Consider the following 19,150-nt stretch of genomic DNA (forward strand, 5'->3'; position numbering starts at 1 on the left):
CCTTGGCTCAACAAATAAATAACAATCAATAGTTTGATCGAAAGCATAACAATTAAATACAAATATCTTGACAGCTCGACGTGCTGACGTATAATGAGGTTCAGGTACGAAATTCATGACCTCTAAATAGTGATTTCATTTTCTCGCGCCCCCATCCCCGCATCTGTGAAGGTCACTCGAAAGGGAAATAACAAATCGTAATAAAGTGGCGAACTTATTAATTCAATTTCATCTAAAACTGGTCGTGTTTCGTTTGCTCTTCATGAATCATCATCTGATAAGTATACTATATTTATGTATGTATTTTGAACCAATTTTATTTCACTTTTATAAGCATACACACATTGTATAACATTTATGAATAAAACTTTCATGGAGTTTGTATATTTTGTGTGGGTGGTTTGGTGGTTAAAGAACAATTTATTGAGTTGAACAACTTGAATGCTTAAGTTCTATGCATGTCTCAACAACAATTCAGTATAATTTATTATGTTATGTACTCTCTGTTCAATGGGTGTGTATGTATTTCTAATTTCGAAGAAATTCCAACGACTACAATGATATACTTATTCGTGTCTTTGTTTTGGAGCTGTCCTGTTTCGACAGTTTAAAGTAGCATACGTAATTTATTTGTATATAAATAATGATTAGATCATGTTATACATAACAATAGTGTCTATATGAACAACGAAGCAAAAGAAGGACAGCTAAAGTTTTGGTAATCTATGTATATTTGAGGCTTTGTGCGCCAGACACAAATCGAAAGATTGATGAACACACATACACCGAATTTGCGAAATTCGCACAACCTCGCCTTTTTCACTTTATTGTGGCGTTCTTAGTTTGTGGCGGCGTGTTGTGGTTGGCGTGGTTTTGTTTGGAATTTTGAAGTGCTGTTTAATGGCTTACTGAGGATTTCTGAAGCATTTGCCAGCGAACTTCACACCACTGCCGATCTCCTCCTCAATGCGCAAGATCTGGTTGTACTTGGCCAGACGCTCCGAGCGGCAGGGAGCGCCGGTCTTGATCTGGCCGGTCGAGAGACCCACAACCAAATCACCAATGAAGGAGTCCTCGGTTTCGCCGGAGCGGTGAGAGACCATGGTGCCCCAACCGTTCTTCTTGGCCAACAGATGAGCCTGAATGGATTCAGTGACTGTGCCGATCTGGTTGACCTTCAGCAACAGGCAGTTGCAGGCCTTCTTCTCCACGGCAGTGGCAATGCGCTTGGGGTTGGTGACTGTCAAGTCATCGCCGACAATTTGGATCTTGGTAGCGCCGGTCAGAGCTGTCCAGGCATCCCAATGATCCTGATCGAAGGGATCCTCAATGGACACAATGGGGAAGTCCTTGATGAACTCCTGGTACAGATTGGCCAACTTCTCGGGCGACAGCCACTGTGCCTTGTCGCTCTGTGGGTTCTTGAAGTCCAGATCGTACTGGCCGTCTCTGAAGAACTCAGAAGCGGCAACATCCATGCCGATCTCAATCTGCAGCGAAAAAGAAAGTTTCAGTTTAGGTCGATGGGGTCATTGACATTTGTCTCACCTTGCCGGTGTAGCCGGCCTTAGCAATGGCATCACTGATCAGGTTCAGGGCCTCCTTGTTCGACTGAATGTTGGGGGCAAAGCCACCCTCATCACCAACAGCGGTGGCATCCAAACCGAACTTGGCCTTGATCACGTTCTTCAGATGGTGGTACACCTCTGAGCCCATCTTCATGGCCTCAGTGAAGCTGGTGGCGCCGGTTGGCAGGATCATGAATTCCTGCATGGCCAGCTTGTTGCCAGCATGGCTGCCGCCGTTGATCACATTGAAGGCAGGAACTGGCAGGATGATCTCCTTGTTGCCAGCCAAGTCGGCAATGTGTTTGTATAGAGGGATGTTCTTCTTGGCAGCGCCAGCCTTGGCAACGGCCAGGGAAACACCCAGAATGGCATTAGCGCCGAATTTGCTCTTGTTCTCGGTACCATCGAGCTTGATCATGAAGTTGTCAATGGCAGCCTGATCGACCACATCCAAATTGGCCTTGATCAGCTCAGGACCGATGGAGTCGTTGACGTGGCCAACGGCCTTCAACACACTCTTGCCATGGTAGTTGGCCTTGTCACCATCGCGCAGCTCCAAAGCCTCATGGACACCGGTGGAGGCGCCGGAGGGCACGGCAGCACGGAAGAGACCTAGCTCCGTGGTGAGATCGACCTCGACGGTGGGGTTGCCACGCGAGTCATAGATTTGACGTGCTTTGATCGACTTAATGGGCATGTTTTCGCCTGAACTGTAAGTACAAATAAAACGGGCATAAATATTGTATATTGTCGCGATATAACCTGCAATAAGCTATTCCGTTTCATTTTTAAAATAACTATATAAGGAGATCGCAGACTCTACAAAGTATATATGTATGTATTATAAATGTATATATAGATGCATACATATATAATTTGGATCAGCATGAGTTTCGATTTGCCTATCTAGCTGTCTTAATGAACTCAAGAATGGTTAAGAACAAGAGCTATTAGACTTATTATTTATTTCCCATAATCCCTACACTCCTGCTTATAATTCAGCAATCCTTTGCGAACTGATCGATTATGATTGATTATTTGTAATTTTCATTGTTTTTGGAGTCTTTTTACTTAAGAGGGAACAAACCAATTTTTTTTTTTAAATATACATATATGAATGTATGTATATGTGGATGCATGGAACTTGGACCACAATTGTCGAAATCAGACAAACTGGCATTATGAGATGATAAGCTAGCCGCCATAAGCTTAATTCAATTATTCACTTGAACTGTGATTAACAAGCTGGCTGAGGGTTCTGGTTCTTTCCATAGTTGCACACACATACATATCTCATATATATGTACTTATGCATATAAATAAATACGATCTTAAAACTTTAATTTGATACTTTCACTTGTGTTTCCCAACAAACAAAAGAGAAAAATGCAATAAATATTAAAACATGCGGCATTTTCTCATACAAAAATAAACCACCCCCTCTCTCCACACCGCTTTTTTATTCAAACGCTCTCTCGCGCTCGCATCGAATGACCTCTACGCAGCGCGTTAAGGTCACAGCAAAGTAATGTGAAAACTGAAGCCGGAAAGCGGCTCATAAAATTGCATTGGCAAAAGTAAAATATATAAAACAACTAAGCTGTATTGTCAGTTGCAATAATTAACAGTAGAAATGATAACTTATTCCCGAATAGAAGGTAGGAAAATCAATCAGAAACGCCCAAACTTGGCCACTTCAAATGTGTGCAAAAACATTGTTAGATAATCGCTATCGCCGAGCTTACAGAAAATTTGCAGCACGTTTAACAAACAATAATAATTGTGGTTGCACTTTCAATTGAACACCAAAAATAAAAATTATTACTTAGAGCACACACCCACATATACATAGTACACGTATACATACCAAGAACTTTTGAATTGCAGAAATTTAAATCCAGATGAGAGCGACGCTACCGAGCTTCCGGGTTTGCTGGCTGAATAGCTACTGAAAGCAACCGACGACGACAGCAATGAGAAAGCGACTGGCTGTTTTCCCTTCTCTAGCGATGTAGATGTAGTTGTTGTGGTCGACGTCGTCGCTGTTGATGGCTGCAGCCAAGTGTTGTTGTTGGGGCTGCGCCGCAGAGCACGAAGCGCCATAATACATGCCATCGTTCGTGTTGTTTTTGTATTTGTGGAACGTAAACTTCCGATTCACTGCGCGTTACTATATGGCCCTGGTCTCCAGATCTGCGCCGGTTGGCCTGTGCGTATATACTGGTGGGGGGTGGCGTTCAAGTTGACCTTCGTGCAAGGTTAGGCCTAAAAATATCCAATTATGTCTGTATTAGGATGCTGAACTGTAAAGAAATTTGTGGAAATGGCTTTTAATTGCATTTTTAACGGTTAAAACGATTCGGTTTTTAAAAACACAATCTAATTGGTAATATTTGCAGCTGGACCTGCAAAATTACTACGTTGTGCAGCACTATAAATAGTTTTGTGTAGTTGGCAACGCGGTTTCTTAGCGTCAGCTGATTGGCAGCACATGGGACCGGCATTGTTTTTTGATTTGGAACGCGCTTCAGTATAAACAAATTTGATTATGACAAGTAGCAACTTTGTAATGCCTGGCGATCGTGTCAGTTCCATCGAGGATCTGGCTAAGACAAAGCGCGTCATACTGGGACCTGGACTTCGGCGACTAGACGACAAAGTAGTGGCTAGCAAAGCAGGACCGCTGCGCCATAAGGAGCCGAACACCTTCTGGGTGGACAACTATCAGCGACGATATGTGCCGGCACGAGGCGATTTAGTGCTTGGCATAGTGCGTGCCAAGGCGGGCGATGTATACCGCGTAGACATTGGCTCGGCAGATGTGGCGACCATTTCGTATCTCGCTTTTGAGGCGGCCACAAAAAAGAACCGGCCAGATCTCAACCCTGGGGACATGATATACGCACGAGTACTAAATGCTAACGCAGACATTGAACCAGAGCTGGTGTGCGTTAATTCGAATGGCAAGCGGGGCAAACTGGGCGTGCTCCAAGATGGATTCTTCTTCAAGTGCAGCCTGAATCTGGGACGCATGCTGCTGCGAGAGAATTGCCCGGCATTGGGAGCGTTGAATGAAGAATTGCCCTACGAGATCGCTGTGGGAGTTAACGGACGCATCTGGGTGAAGGCGCACACGCCACGAGACACTCTGGGACTGGTCAATGCCATTTTGTCGCTGGAAAATGCGGGCTATGCAGAGATCGAGAAGGTATGCGGGAATCTGACCGAAGTGATGCAAACGTAATAAAATGATTAACTAATTTTGCACTTACATTTTAAGAAAGTTAGTCTAAAGTTTATATTTGAAAATGTGAGAAAAAGTAAATGTTTACAATGTACAAATTTGAATTTACTGATCTACTACATGTGTGTATTGGTGTGGGTATTTGATTGTGTGAGTAGCAGGATAATAAGGTGACGATATTCGGTTGTGAGATAGGAGCTTAGAAAAACGTCACTTGGTAAATTTTTGAAAAAATTAATCAGTTCGGACCCAAATGTTATCCTAGTTTATAAATGCATTTTTTTTGTAGTTCGTATATTGAGTGTGACGGTTAAGAACAATTAGTCGATAACTTAATTTTTTTATTATTTTTTTGTTATTTCATTTGGAATCCTTAATTGATATGGAACTAATTATCTGGACAGTTGTGGTAGCTAAAACAACATTAATTTGCATATAAAAAGAAATGGGTTCTTTTAATGCAATTGCCAAACAAAACGTATATGGATTTTCGTATGAGATTTCTATTTTCTGCATTTGTATGGGTTGGAATCATGAATGATAAAATACCTGAATCGATCAACGATCGCAATTTTTAATTTTTGTTTTAAAAAAAGTCGTTTCCTAAGAGGAAACCAATTTGTTTATCAAGAAAGAATTCATATAGAGTAGTAAATATTCCCATTACATATTTAATTAACCATTTGACTAGGGAATGGGAATGTAAGAGAATTACTAGCTGTGATTTTACAGTTTTGCCGGCTTCAGCCCACTGTGCGACGATGCGCTAACGATAACAGCTGATCGCTCGGTGTTTCTTATCTGCCTGTCGGACGAGACGGGCAGATCATTTCTGTATTTATTTAGTTTTCGTTGCGGCAAGGGCAAGGTACATTTATTTTTTATTTGGTCTTGCAATGGCCTTCCTCGAGTTGCTGTTCATCGCTCTGGTGCTGTACTATTTCCTCTATGTGGTGCTCTGGCTCGTGCTCGATTGTAATGTGGCGCTGTGGTATAAATCACGTTTCGGCGTCTCGTTGTCGTCGATGCGCGGACAGGTGGTTTGGATAACGGGTGCCTCAAGCGGCATTGGACGAGCGCTGGCCATAAGTTTGGCGCGGCACGGAGTGCGTTTGGTGCTGAGTGCGCGTCGGGTGAGTCAGCTGGAGGAGGTGCAGGCGGAGTGCATTGCCGTGGCTCGTGGCTTGCTGGCGCAGAAGGATGTCTTCATCCTGCCCATGGATATGCTGCAGCTGGAGCAGCATCAGTCGCACCTGAATAAGGTGTTGAACCATTTCGAGCGCCTGGACGTGTTGGTCAACAATGCGGGACGCTCGCAACGCGCCAATTGGGCAGATATTGAGATAGAGGTGGATCGCGATCTGTTCGAGCTGGACGTGTTCGCGGTAGTGCACCTGACACGCCATGTCGTGCGTTACTTTTTGGAGCAGACTGGTGGTCGTGGGCATATTGCGGCCACATCCAGTGTCGCCGGGTTTGGGGTGGTGCCATTCTCGGCCACCTATTGCGCTGCCAAGCATGCCTTGAATGCCTATCTACGGGCTCTGAAAGTGGAGCAGCCTAAGTTGGAAGTAAGCATCTTCTCGCCAGGACCCATTGCAACAAATTTTCTGCAGGAAGCCTTCACCGGCTCCCAAGGTGAGAAAGTGGGACTCAGCACTGCCAATCAGAAGCGCATGACGGCCGAGCGTTGTGGCGAACTGTTTGCTACTGCTATTGCCAATAAAATGGACTTCACCTGGTGCGGTCTGTTTCCGGTCAATGCCATAGCCTATTGCGCTCGTAATCCAACACTTACCAAAATTTTGGGTCAATTTATGACTGAGAAGACTTTGAACAAAATACGCGAGGGCAAGATGTAAAATACAATTCTCATTTTTGTATCTAATGTACAAATGTACGCAGAGGTGTATAAATTATACAATTTTGTACGTACTGAGTCGTTACTTATTTTAATAGGTACTGGTACTTGTTATTTTAATCTTTGCCTAATGCGATTTCATTTTTGACGTGCGCCGGAATCTTGATCCGCTTTCATAGGCGTTGTTTTCTCCACTTGGTGCAGTACAGGCTTTGATGTGGCCTTCACTTTCTTACTCTTCTTGCATGACAACGGATTAGGATTTTTTGGTCCCTTGCGTTTCTTCTCCGGCGCCGGCTTGTTGTCTGTCTGTTTCAGGCCTTGTTGAACCTTCAGTTCCTCAATTTTCTTTTTGTCTCCGCCTATCATTAATTTCTTAGCCCGTTTGTTTACCCATTTTTTTGAGGCCGCCGATGGCGCTTCCAGCACTGGCGTGGCTTTGTGCAGATAAAGTAAACAGCGACCTGGAATCTTGCGAAGACTTTCCTGTAGCAGACGATCCTGGGAGGCCACAATATAGCGGCTGTCTTTCGTCTGTAAACATGGCAAGAGCTCTTATTGTCTTGATAAATGCAGCATTATGGTGTGGTAACTCACCATGGACCTGATGCACTCGGCTGCGCTCACTGGTCCACTGGCCTCGTGCCCGCATTTGTGAACATAAAACTTTTTAACAATCATTGTGGCGCCTGTGAGAGGAGCTCCCAAAGCCTCGGACTCCAGAATGATGCACTGTGTGGTCAACAATTTCACATTGCATTGGAAGTACTTCTTGATCTGCTCCTCAATAACAACCTTGTGCTGCAAGCAAAAAATGTCGTTTATTCGTCCATACTTTGTTGCTGTCGTTAAACAAACCTGTAGAGCGGCTTGACAAAACGTTGCGTCGACAAGTACTTGATAGGGCTCGCGATAGCTGAAGTGTGTGGCAAAGTACATGAGTGTCTTGTGGGACTTCTTAAAACGAGATATTTTCATTTTAAGAGATTAAATCGGCCTAAACTTCCGAAATAAATTGCGGGTCAACAACATAAACAAAGACAGCGTGCAAATTACTGCTAATCGGAAAATGTGGCAACAACGCAACTACAGCTGTTGTTGGCAGTTGTTCAGTGTTGGTATACGTGTGAAGTACTAAAAACAGTGTGGCGCCACCTGTTGTGTGCTGTCACATTTGAATTTTTAAAACATTTGGGCGCCTAAGCCAAGTGCAACCATTTCATCCCCCAAGCACGCTTTCACCCTCCTTCAGCGCTTTATTGCGCTTTGTTTTCATTCTAGTTTTTGTTTTCTGTATTTCTCCCGGCTGGATGGCTTTAGTTGTATTTTTACTGCAGTTGCAAGCGTACGAAATAGTTTCTGCGCGTAAATAAGTTGTTTATATAAATACATAAAGTATATTTAAAATACAATCGTAATTGTGCTTTTTTCATGCATATGTGAGTAATTTGTATTGTACAACCAACTGCGGCTATTTTTATTAATCATCGACTGTGCATTAAGTTATTGCATCCATGCAACTAGACGTCGTACAAAGTCAATTCTCTGTGACGCTGCTGATTGTGTTGTTCCTTGGTCTTGGGGCTTCAATTATTATTATTATTATGATTATTGTTATCTACAGCACTGCTACGCCATCATTGTATAATGCAATTCTTGCGCATGCAAATTAGTTTAGTGGGTTTCGACACATTGCCGATATATTGGCATTCATTACCTGATCTAGTTAAGGTTTATTTACGGCCTATAAAGGTTCTTAAGCGTTGCTTAACAGCTTGAATGCGAAATAGCTTGCATTCACCTTTTGGCCCCCACCTTTTAAGTGTAGGAACATGTATTGGTGCATATTTGCATTGTGTTTTAGTTCCGGACTTTGTTGTTTTCGTATTTTCTATGCACTTTTAAATCTTGTCGCCTTAGAAAATAGCCACTCAATGCGCTCAATTGGCATTTCAATTTAATGAGCTTATAGTTTCGCTTCGCTTTGCAATTGCATATTTTTTTTGTTCAGCTTATCATTTTGATAAGCCATACACAGATACACTTATGTACTTATGCCATTTGCAGTAGTCTGGCTTTCATATTATTGTCGCATATTTTTTTTATGCCCTGAACCCGAAGGGTAAAAGGGAATGCTAGTAGTAGTTTCAAGTTTACTGTGGCAAAACATTTCCTCCACTGCCAGTGGGCGATAAGTACGCTGCTTAAAGTGTAGTATGTATATACATATATAGCGTGCGGACTAGAGCTGGTTTCAATTTGCATTTCTCTCACTGCATCTGAGCCTTTACCCGTCCATTCACCTTAAATCAATTTCAATGCAGTGCCCGTCCCGATATTAATTCGCAATCAAGTTTGTTCAACTTGGTGGCAATTCAAATAAAAAATGCCCAAAACAATTGATCACCATTATGATGCACAAACCATTGCTTTTCTTTTGGCGTACCTCATTTACCTGCACCTTTTTGTGTCATTTTACACAAGTCATAGCCCACTGTACGTGTTCCGCATGCCAATCAAATGGCTCTTACGTCAAACACATATTCTCCACATACATATATTACCCGTACTTTGATTTCCGGCGGCATAGTGTTCAAGCTGGGCTATCAGAGCTTTCCTCCATATAAAGTAAACTGGGCAGAAGAAAGTGACGCATAAGTTCCATCTAACAGACAAACAAAACGGAATAGAAGAAGAACCGCCTAGTGACGAAAATATAAACTTACAATTACAATTTACAATTTGTATATATAATATACATAAACGTGTTTAGAGGGCTTAGAATTTTGTTAATTGAAGATGACATCTTTGGAAACCTGGCTTTTTAGCTTAATTATATATGATTATTTAGAAAAATTATACAAGTAAAAACTACTAGGAATACTTATAAGATAGAGTAGCTTCGGAGATCTTGAGTTATGCAATACGTTAAAATTTCAACTTAAATGCTGTGAAACCCTAAAAAATACTCTTATAATAATATTTAATAAAGCCTCCATAACGTTGGATAAATTTTATTTAGGATAATAGACTTAACAAGCAAAAATTATAAAACAATTACTTAAACAAAGGACGGTTTATTCTAAAAAATACTTGGCTTAAATAATTTAGTGGAAAATTTTTTACCCAGCGTGGAAAGAGACTGCCTACGAGATTGTAGATTGTGGCAGTTCTGTTGAGATTATTATAATTTTTTTATATTTTTTAATTTTATTTTTTATTCAGAATATCAACAATAATACTGTCGATTATATTATATATATATATATAATTTATTATATTATAATATATATATAACTTAATATAACAATTTAAACTAAACTTAAAAGATAAGAAAGCCTAACATCATATGAAAACCAACAAATGATTGTCCGAAACGTAGTCTCTTTTTAACCCTTTTTATACCAATAATTAACTTTTAAAGAAAGACAATAGCAAGAAGAAATCAAATCAGTGTTTTGGCACATAATTAATTTCATCACTAGCATGGATCGCCGAATGAAGATACAGCTCCTGTAAGCCAAAGTCCGCTTTCCGCTTGGCCCAATTGAAATTCATCAAACGCCAGTTGTGTACGCGACCGGCGTCAGGTAGACCGCCAATTTGGTTTCATCCTCATAAACATATCTCTGGTGATCTCCCGCGCTCTTCCCTCTTCGCGGAACCGTCCCGAAATTCTAAACATTTTCATTCATACATTGGTTTGCAATTCTATCTAAGCTCGACATTTGGGCTTGCCGGCTGGTCGGCTGGCTCGTCGTCCATTCACTTGGCAAGCTTGCAGTTCGCTATCATGCATGCCAATCAGCCGATCATACCAATCGAATATACATATATAAATACATACATATATGTATATAGATATGTATATTGCCGAGTCATTTGAAGCCGCAGCAGCAGACTCAGAGACTTGGCACACATGGCTTAATTAGTTGCCAAATGACTTTTGCATTTACTGACTGCTCCACTGGTAGATTCAAAGCCGATATACTGGTAAGGCCCACCCCCACACCCACCCCCATCCCCACCCTCAGCTCCAGCTCCAGCTCAAGCTCCATCTCGAGCTCTTCCCCTTGATGTGCTCATTAGCAAACACTGTACGCGCCAAGTGTTTTTTTAATAGAGAAAGAGCAAAGGCGCGCAACAATAGCTGCGAATATATATGACCAAGAATTTGATTTTTTATTATTATTCTTTCGCTACTATCATGTTTTGAGTGGAAAATTTTTATAGCGTCATAAAAAGCGGTTGGTGTTTCCTTTTTAGTAAAAATTATTGAATTGCTTTAAAAACCAATATTTTTTGTAGATTTTTATTCAGAATTATAGCCTTAGAAGGTGACACTATCACGTGCTGTTTGAATTTCCGCTCCTAGCTCATTAAACATCAAACATTAGAATACGTGTAAACAAATTTGATGACCTTTGACTTTCTAGAGCATTAAAGCAAACAAAAATCAACAACTTATTACCGCATGTGCAAATAAAAACGAAAGTTCCGTCTTTCTAATCTCAACTCAGGCTGCAAATAATCTGCGAGCACTAAACTCATTATTTTGTTGTGGAATCATGCTATTATATTTCTATAGTTTAATGAATTTGAAAAAGTAATGATGTTGAAATTAAAGCGATACTGTACTGTACTTTATTTGCTCATCGCGGGCTAGGAAAACAATTTATTGAGAGCTAAGAAAGTATTTTTTTGAAGCATAAATAAGAAAACATTGATAGAAAATTATTAGTATCTGCTTTAGTTCATTCATCAACATCGGTCTCAACTGGTATTTATGAATTAAATTTGTATTATTTTTGTCTCGGTTGATAATACATATGGCAGGATTAGAAACTAATCTTAAGTGTATTTCAACAACTCTTTGCGTTGTAAACCTTAGCACAGTTTGAATGAAGAGTATTTTATTAGGCTCCTATATCGAGCGTCAAACAAAGCATATATTCGAACTCGAGTTGACCTTTTTCCTGGGCTTTGCTTATCTATAATCTATGTAGGTCGAGCTATAAATAACGTCCTCCACCCAACTCTTGAATACCTTGTATATATCCTTTTCCCCGCTACTGTCATTAAACTAAAAAAAACTTTGTTGTACCAATTGTTGCTATGGCAGCTATACTCGTATATATGATATAGTGAGCCGATTTTGACGAAACTTCAGATTATGATGAGGCGCTATAGAAATCTCATTTCATTCCCAGCTACTAGACTGCTCACCAATGCTGTCTTTGTCAATATCTCCAGGTATTTCTATTTGATTGAGAAAGAGAAATGTTGAACCTGCTTTTCGCGTTCGCAAATCAATTGACTTTGGTGCAATGGTCGGTATTGCAAGGACCTCCGCCTTCTCCTACTGAAATAGCCTCTCAAAAGCAAATATTTGTTTTATGTCTGATACTAGTTGGGTTTCCATCGCAGCTGGCAAAGCTAGCAATCAATTTCTAAATTACTGCACCCAAAGAAATAGCTTCTTTAAAGCCATATGTTATACTGAACCGACTTTAATTGAACGGAATATTACGATGGACGGAGGACCGAACAGATGGACAGAAGATTTTTGTTAATTATTCTCGTGGCTCACTCATTTAATAGAATTTTGTCCTACGTTCAAACTACCTTTTTACAGAATTGCAATCTTAATATCTTCATTTAAATGAAATAAACAAACATAAGAGCCTCATTTCGAATTTGGCATCAAATTGAAAATTAAATATGCACATATTATAACTAAATGGTACAAAAAATATAAATATTTTTACATAAGCGCCACTTTACGGAACTAAGCATTGAAACGCGTGCCAAAGTGCCGGCCCGGTTGGGGGTGGATTTGATTTGATTTGCATATTGATTGTAGCTGGACAGATTGTCACGACCTCAGTGCTGGAATAATGCAAGTAATTCTGTCAACTCTGGCAAACAAATGACTTGTCAAAAAGCTCTGCAATTAACTTGCATTTCAAATATAATTGTGTCATATGACTCACCATTAGCTAGAGCTGGTAAAAATGTTGACAAAGTATTTCTAATTAATATTTAAGACGTCTATATATACACAAAATTGATTAGAAAATTCACATCTTAATTCCCCAATATTTTAATATAATTTGTTAGAAATTGCACAATTCAATTCTCATTTGCCATCACTCAAGTACTTGGTATGAGAATATTTTTTTATTTAATTTAATTTGTCAATAATTTCACAATTTATTTTTATTTAATTTTTTAGAAATTTCATAACTTTAATCTCAATTTGCCATCACTTAGGTACTTGGTATGAGAATCGCAGTGGAGAGCGGCCACAATTTTTTTTTATTTAATTTTTTAGAAATTTCATAATTCATTTTGATCTAATTTAATTTATCCGAAATTATACAATTTACTTTTATATAATTTAATTTGTCAGAAATTTCACAATTTATTTTTATTTAATTTAATTTATCAGAAATTTCACAACTTAAATCTCGATTTGCCATCACTTAGGTACTTGGTATGAGAATCGCAGAGGAGGGCTGTCACAATATTTTTTTTAATTTAATTTAATTTGTCAGAAATTTCACAATTTATTTTTATTCAATTTAATTTATCCGAAATTTTACAATTTTAATCTCGATTTGCCATCAATTAGGAGGGCTGTCACAATATTTTTTTTATTTAATTGAAAAAAGAATAAATAAGAATAAAATTTGAAAATAGAATAAGATTTTTTTGGTCACTAAAATAGTAAGTAAACAATTTGCTTATAATTTTGGGTTATTTTCCATGTAAGGTTTGAAAACTAATTCGCAAAGAACATTAAATTTTAGGATTGAATTCTTTCTTTCTTTCAAGTTACATTCTTAGTATTCAATCAAGTAACATTGCATTCATGATATACTTGTAGAATTTGTAAAGTTTGTTCCTTTAAAAACCTTAGAACTTTACGTACTGAAAGGGACGTTTTTTGTTGTCATATTTTAACAATGGCTTCTTGGTTAGGAATATGAATATTAACATCAATTTCAGAAGCAAATGTTTATCAAATTGCTTTTTATTGTGTTTTTGTTGCCCATCACATTGGGGGACTTAAATAAAGCTATTGTAGCCCATTTTAATGGGACTAGCAATAAATGAAATACGATTTCGATTGATGAGCAGTCATTAGATAAGTGTGTGGGAAAACTTTTGTTGGGAATATATGCACATGTTGGGGCTTGAAGGCTTGACATGTGTGCTAGATTTCTATTGTGCGTACCTGGTACTTAGAGTTCGCATTTAAATAACTGCATTATCGCCTTTAATCGCTGTTATATGAAACAGTAAATATCTGATATCTCTGGCAAACAAACAGGCTCTTAACGAGCGCTAATAAAACTACTGTAGTTGCAATTTAATTATCTTTGTTATCTTTACCCAGAAACTCGCTCACCTTGCCCCCCCAATCCACTCTTGGTACTGTATCGCTTTTGTTAAAGGGTGCTTGATTCGTGAACTTACGAGCAATTGCCCCCAATCTAGTGATATAAAGATTCGAACATGGTATTTAAGGATTTAGCATATTTATGGTTGTTATTAGAGCCCTGCACTTATCTCTAATTGCTTGCATGTGTTGCACATACGTCACATTGGATTCATTGAGCCCGTCAGCCAAGTACTTGTTAGCTAAGGGCTTGCCCTTTAATCCCATATTCGAGCGATCAGTTCAATGAACAGCTTGACAGCTAAAATGACGAGCCGCGGATAGCGGAGACAACTAAATAGCTGAACAAACTATTAATTAGCTATAACTGAAGTCTCTATTCAAGTCCATGGCAGTAGGTAGCAAGGTAATCATGTCAGGGATTCGTGAATCACCCCCTCTGGTTACATAAAATATTTTTTATTTTTCACTTGGAAATTCGTTATGCCAAAGGCATACTATTGCAAAAAATTTGACGGGAATATTAAAATGCTAGAAAGCAGAAGAGGTGTGGAAAATAATATTCAAGTCATTAAGAAAACTTTCCACTGAAATCTGATAGATACAATTCCGAGAAATATGTTTTTAATCATTTAGTGGCTGATGTGGAATAGTGTCAACAAAATTCTTCATACCCTGACTTCTAGCAAAAAAAATAACAAAACAATTAGAACAATGTACAATATACTAACTAATAACATGTTTGAATGACCTTGACTTGTTTTAATGATCACAAGGGAGAAATTAGATATGTACATACTTACATATCTTACATATCTATTACTAGGCCGCTTACAAAGTTCTTAATTTGTTTATACTTAATACATTGCACCTGGTTATATTGAAGTTTTCATGGGCCATATTATTTGTTACAGCAAAGTGTTTACGTGATAATTACACTCTACTATAGCTGTGTTTATTGCAAACTATGTACATATGTACCCTTTTACCCTTTGAGCACGGGTTATGAAAAACAAAATCAAGTTGATAAAAGTTCAAAAACAGTATAGTTTAATGATTGTATCAGGAATGTCTTCGCTCTATAACGATATAGACATGTTGGTTGTGGTGTTGATTTAAAATTCACAGTTATTCCTTTTTAAATTAATTAAAAACAGATCACCTTACGCCTTGACTTTTTGAACTCTTCCTGGCTTATTTATTTTTATTTTTTTATTTGTTTATCAATTTATCCTAGCTTTACATGCTCAAGATTACTTTAAGTTATTAGGCTAGTCATTACAAATGTATTTCTATTTGTTATTATTATTTTTTTTTATTTACGTTGATCAATGCAATATGTACCTAACCATTTAAATACGTATTTAGTACTTCGCCACGTGTCTGTAATCGAATGCAATCTTTGCCATAAACAAAGTTTTTTTCCAAAGGCGATTTCAATATTCTGAATCGATTATTTTAGAAATCTAACTAATATTTCTATATTGAAATTGAATATACAGGGTGCGCCATCTCTTATGTCGGTATGTAAACATTGAATATCTTTGAAAATAAACAACCGATTTTCAAGTATGAGATATTTTTATTTAATTTGGTTCTGTACAATTTCTTCAGACTAATTTTTCAACACTGGTCTACTCAAGTTAATCGGTTCACTAATGACAAAGTTATTCAATATTTACATACCGACATAAAAGATGGCGCACCCTGTACAGTTTTCAAAAATACTATTATCTCAATAATTATTGGAATTTAATTAGTTATGGCCTAGTTAGAACGCTTTTAATATTTATAGATGGAATCGAGTTTTTCAAACAACTAGCTTTGATTTAATAAATATCAAATGGGGAACGACAGATTTATAAATAGCTGCTACAATCATGTTATTTAGAGGAAGAACTACTAGTGTGATTTTTTGTCACCCACATTGGTTGCAGAATGCAAAGCATTGTTCTTAGCCCAACCGCAAAGATTTTCCAGCTCATTCACACGCTGACTCATAAATACACATAGCAAGCACATGCAGTTACATGCGTTTAATAAACATGTCTATGTTGAATAAACGTCATCAGGGAAACTCTTACGACACACAGACGCAATGTTAAACTCCAAGACGGTGAAAACAACGTAGAAATTCCATAAGCTTGAGCCATAGAATTACCCAAGACGAGCGAACAGTTTATATGTGTGTATGTGTTTGGATATTGCAGAGCATATGTTGGCATAGAGACCTTGGAACATAAAGTACAACCATTGCATATGTCTCATAAAAATTATGATTATTACTTACAAAAAACAAAAAAAAAGCAAGCCAATTAAATGGCCAACTTAAAAAAAAGATTAACAGCAGGGCAAAAATGCAAGCAACGTAACGTTAAAACGTAAAGTGCCGGCGTGAGAGTGAGAGAGCTTAATTGGCGCTCTCTTGAACGATCAGCGCGCCTGCCCCAAGTGCCAAGTAGAGTGAGCACCGTTACTATAAGAGCCGTTGAGAGCGCCAAAAGTTCTGTAGTTGAACGGCAACGGGCTGCGCGCATGGACGCACGCGAATGGAACGGGAGTAGCAACGCATCGATGATAAAGTGAAAAGCAAAGAAGTAAATAATATACATACATACATATGTAAGTATGTATCTACAAGCAAACCGAGTGCACACACAATTAACGTTAATTTACGCGCCGAGTGATCTGCATAAGTTCAATGATGGAATAAAAAGCACACTTACTTTACGTATAGACAGTTAATCGAAACAAATCAAATAAAAAGGAATATAGAATACATACAAGTGTAGTTTATGCATACATACATACATTCTATATACAAATTAACGTGGGGCACTGCACTTCCCCTTCTGCACGTATAGCCCGCCACATGCACTGTTTACATAAAAAGCTCGTGAAGTTGCCAGTTGCTAGCAAAAGAAAGTGCTGCATTAAACGGAAAATACAAAAACATATGTCTGCATACATATAACATGTATACAGAATTTGAAAATGTTGCATCGCATTAAAATCACGTAAAAGAAAAGTTTAAGTGATACAAGCCTCTAAAAAGAAGGTTATCTAAAGGAGACAATTTTTACATCACGTGCTGTACGAAAATGTTATGTTTTATTGTTAGAAAACAAAAGTGAGCAATTATTTGTAAAGTTACATATGGATACTCTCTGCATAAACTATCTAATCTGTCAGTGTGTATATGTGTATGTAATGCGCAACTTCATTCATGAATTGTGTTTTGTGTCGTTGTTTCTCAACTTGTAAACTTTTACGTCGCATCATATTTGTGCATATGCGCGCGCGTATTTTTCGTTTGAAACATAAAAGCAACAATAACAATAGTGGAAGGAGTAATACCTACGCGCAGTCGCAACGCAAAAGAACAGCAGCTACGCAACAAGTTTGAAAGTTGGATACAAAGAACGGCCACAAGCATTCTCAACAGGTTAGTACTTACTACATACATATGTATGTATGTAACTGTGCTTTTGACCTACACTTTCTAATCAGCTGTTCACGCTGCAGCCACAACCACACGACTGATCTCAAATAGTGTGTCGAATGTGTAGTTCTTTCGCTCATTTGTAAACAGCTCACTAATAGTTATTTAATTTCACATTAAGATACACATTTGCTTTTATTTAAAAAGGGAAAATTGTTACATTTTCCTGGCAACAAAAGAGTTCTTAAGAACTTTGGCTAAAAACGCCAAAAACTAGAGAGTTAGAGTCAAAGACAAGGAACTATTGGTCATTAAAAATTAGTTCGAACCCCACTCTACTGTCGAAAGTTGTTGCGTCGCAGCGAAAGAACTTTTTATTTTCTTTTATCATTTAACCCCGTCGTCTAGTCTCTTGCCGCTGTTGTTTTGAATGTAGGCCAGTAGTGGTGTCTCAGTTCGTTTTGTCTTTCTCTTCGCCTATCAGCTAGTTTGTCTGCCCGCCTGCTATTCTGGTTAGTTTTGTCTCTCTGTCTGTTCATTGATGGTACGACATCGTTTGATGTTTTTGATTTTTTGTTTGTTTGGTGTCTGTTGCTGTGCGGGTGCGCAACGTTTTAAATTATATCGTGCGTGCTTTAGTTTTCGATTTTATTCCTGCGCTACACCGAGCGAGGTTTGAATTTTAAATGGTTTTATGCACAGCACGTCATTTTATTACGAGCCGTGTGTTTAATGAGAGGGAATTTTGCCAACTACTCAATGTTTCAATACATAAACTGTATATTGTATAACAGATGAACATACATACATATGTTTGTACAAATGTGAAAACTTTTCAATAATGAATATGATGGGAGCTTGCAAATAAAACTTTCGCTAAAACTATGCTGTCAATCATAACCTTCACTGAAACTTATCTACGCGGCAATCTGAATCTGAATATGAAATCTCCAGCTAGTTATAAAAAATTTATGGAAACGAAAATTATTTATTTCTTAACGTTGGCTCAAAAAAAAAAAAAAAAAAAAAAAATGTAAATAGCTAAAATTAGATTTAGGAATTGAAATAAAGTGTTTTCTACTTTATTATAATGTGAATAACAAATAAACAAAGAAGGCCTGCTTCGATTGTGACGAATGTTTTTTATCTGTTGTTTAGCGGAATTAATTAACGAATATTCGCTGTAAATAAGTAAAAACAAAAACCAATAAACATTTTCTCAAACTTTATATTAAATTATATTAATACATATTTCGTTAAAATAACAAATAAACAAAGATTCCATTGTGACGAATGTTTTTTATTTGTTGAAAATGCGTTTAGCGGAATTAATTAGCGAAGTTTCGTTGTAAATAGGTAAAAACAAAAAACAAAATGCAAATAAACATTTTCTCAAACTTTATACTAAATTATATTAATACATATTTCTTTAAAATTGCTGCTGCCGCATCGACCTGTGCTTGAACCTTCCGAATGAAGATTCATAAATAGTATATGTTTTTGCTTAAACCTTTTCGAGCCTCATTCTTATTTTAAATTATTCAGCTATGCAGAGTTATGGGTTCCCACTGACATATGTATGTATGTATTTGTTTTCTCTAAGTGCAAAACTTGTCAACATATCCAGCTA

General features: G+C 37.9%; 5 protein-coding genes across 5 annotated transcripts in view; 3 read left to right on the plus strand and 2 right to left on the minus strand.

The window, feature by feature from the left end:
* Positions 1 to 401: 401 nt before the first annotated feature.
* LOC115631795 (enolase) lies at positions 402 to 3,823 on the minus strand. Its single transcript, XM_030528632.1, has 3 exons — positions 3,436 to 3,823; positions 1,549 to 2,278; positions 402 to 1,490 (listed from the first exon to the last, which is right to left on the minus strand). Exons 1-3 carry the CDS (start codon positions 3,681 to 3,683, stop codon positions 906 to 908), a joined length of 1,563 nt encoding a protein of 520 aa, XP_030384492.1. The 5' UTR covers positions 3,684 to 3,823; the 3' UTR covers positions 402 to 905.
* Positions 3,824 to 3,942: 119 nt separating this feature from the next.
* Positions 3,943 to 4,916, plus strand: LOC115631796 (exosome complex component RRP40). The gene has a single exon (XM_030528633.1). The coding sequence runs from the start codon at positions 4,117 to 4,119 to the stop codon at positions 4,810 to 4,812; it is 696 nt and encodes a 231-aa protein (XP_030384493.1). The 5' UTR covers positions 3,943 to 4,116; the 3' UTR covers positions 4,813 to 4,916.
* A 712-nt stretch (positions 4,917 to 5,628) lies between these two features.
* Positions 5,629 to 6,747, plus strand: LOC115631329 (dehydrogenase/reductase SDR family member 7). Its single transcript, XM_030528050.1, has one exon. It carries the CDS (start codon positions 5,709 to 5,711, stop codon positions 6,672 to 6,674), a length of 966 nt encoding a protein of 321 aa, XP_030383910.1. The 5' UTR covers positions 5,629 to 5,708; the 3' UTR covers positions 6,675 to 6,747.
* LOC115631330 (rRNA-processing protein UTP23 homolog) lies at positions 6,746 to 7,702 on the minus strand. Its single transcript, XM_030528051.1, has 3 exons — positions 7,532 to 7,702; positions 7,271 to 7,474; positions 6,746 to 7,207 (listed from the first exon to the last, which is right to left on the minus strand). Exons 1-3 carry the CDS (start codon positions 7,649 to 7,651, stop codon positions 6,812 to 6,814), a joined length of 720 nt encoding a protein of 239 aa, XP_030383911.1. The 5' UTR covers positions 7,652 to 7,702; the 3' UTR covers positions 6,746 to 6,811.
* An 8,905-nt stretch (positions 7,703 to 16,607) lies between these two features.
* LOC115632059 (ATP-binding cassette sub-family G member 1) overlaps positions 16,608 to 19,150 on the plus strand; it is a 29,132-nt gene continuing 26,589 nt past the window's right edge. The window contains exon 1 of the mRNA XM_030529036.1: positions 16,608 to 17,523. The gene's annotated coding sequence lies outside the window, so the exon portion shown is untranslated. The remainder of the gene's footprint in view (positions 17,524 to 19,150) is intronic.

The sequence above is a fragment of the Scaptodrosophila lebanonensis genome, unplaced genomic scaffold (assembly GCF_003285725.1).
Source record: "Scaptodrosophila lebanonensis strain 11010-0011.00,11010-0021.00 unplaced genomic scaffold, SlebRS2 tig00001412-arrow-pilon, whole genome shotgun sequence".
Classification (NCBI taxonomy): Eukaryota; Metazoa; Arthropoda; class Insecta; order Diptera; family Drosophilidae; genus Scaptodrosophila; species Scaptodrosophila lebanonensis.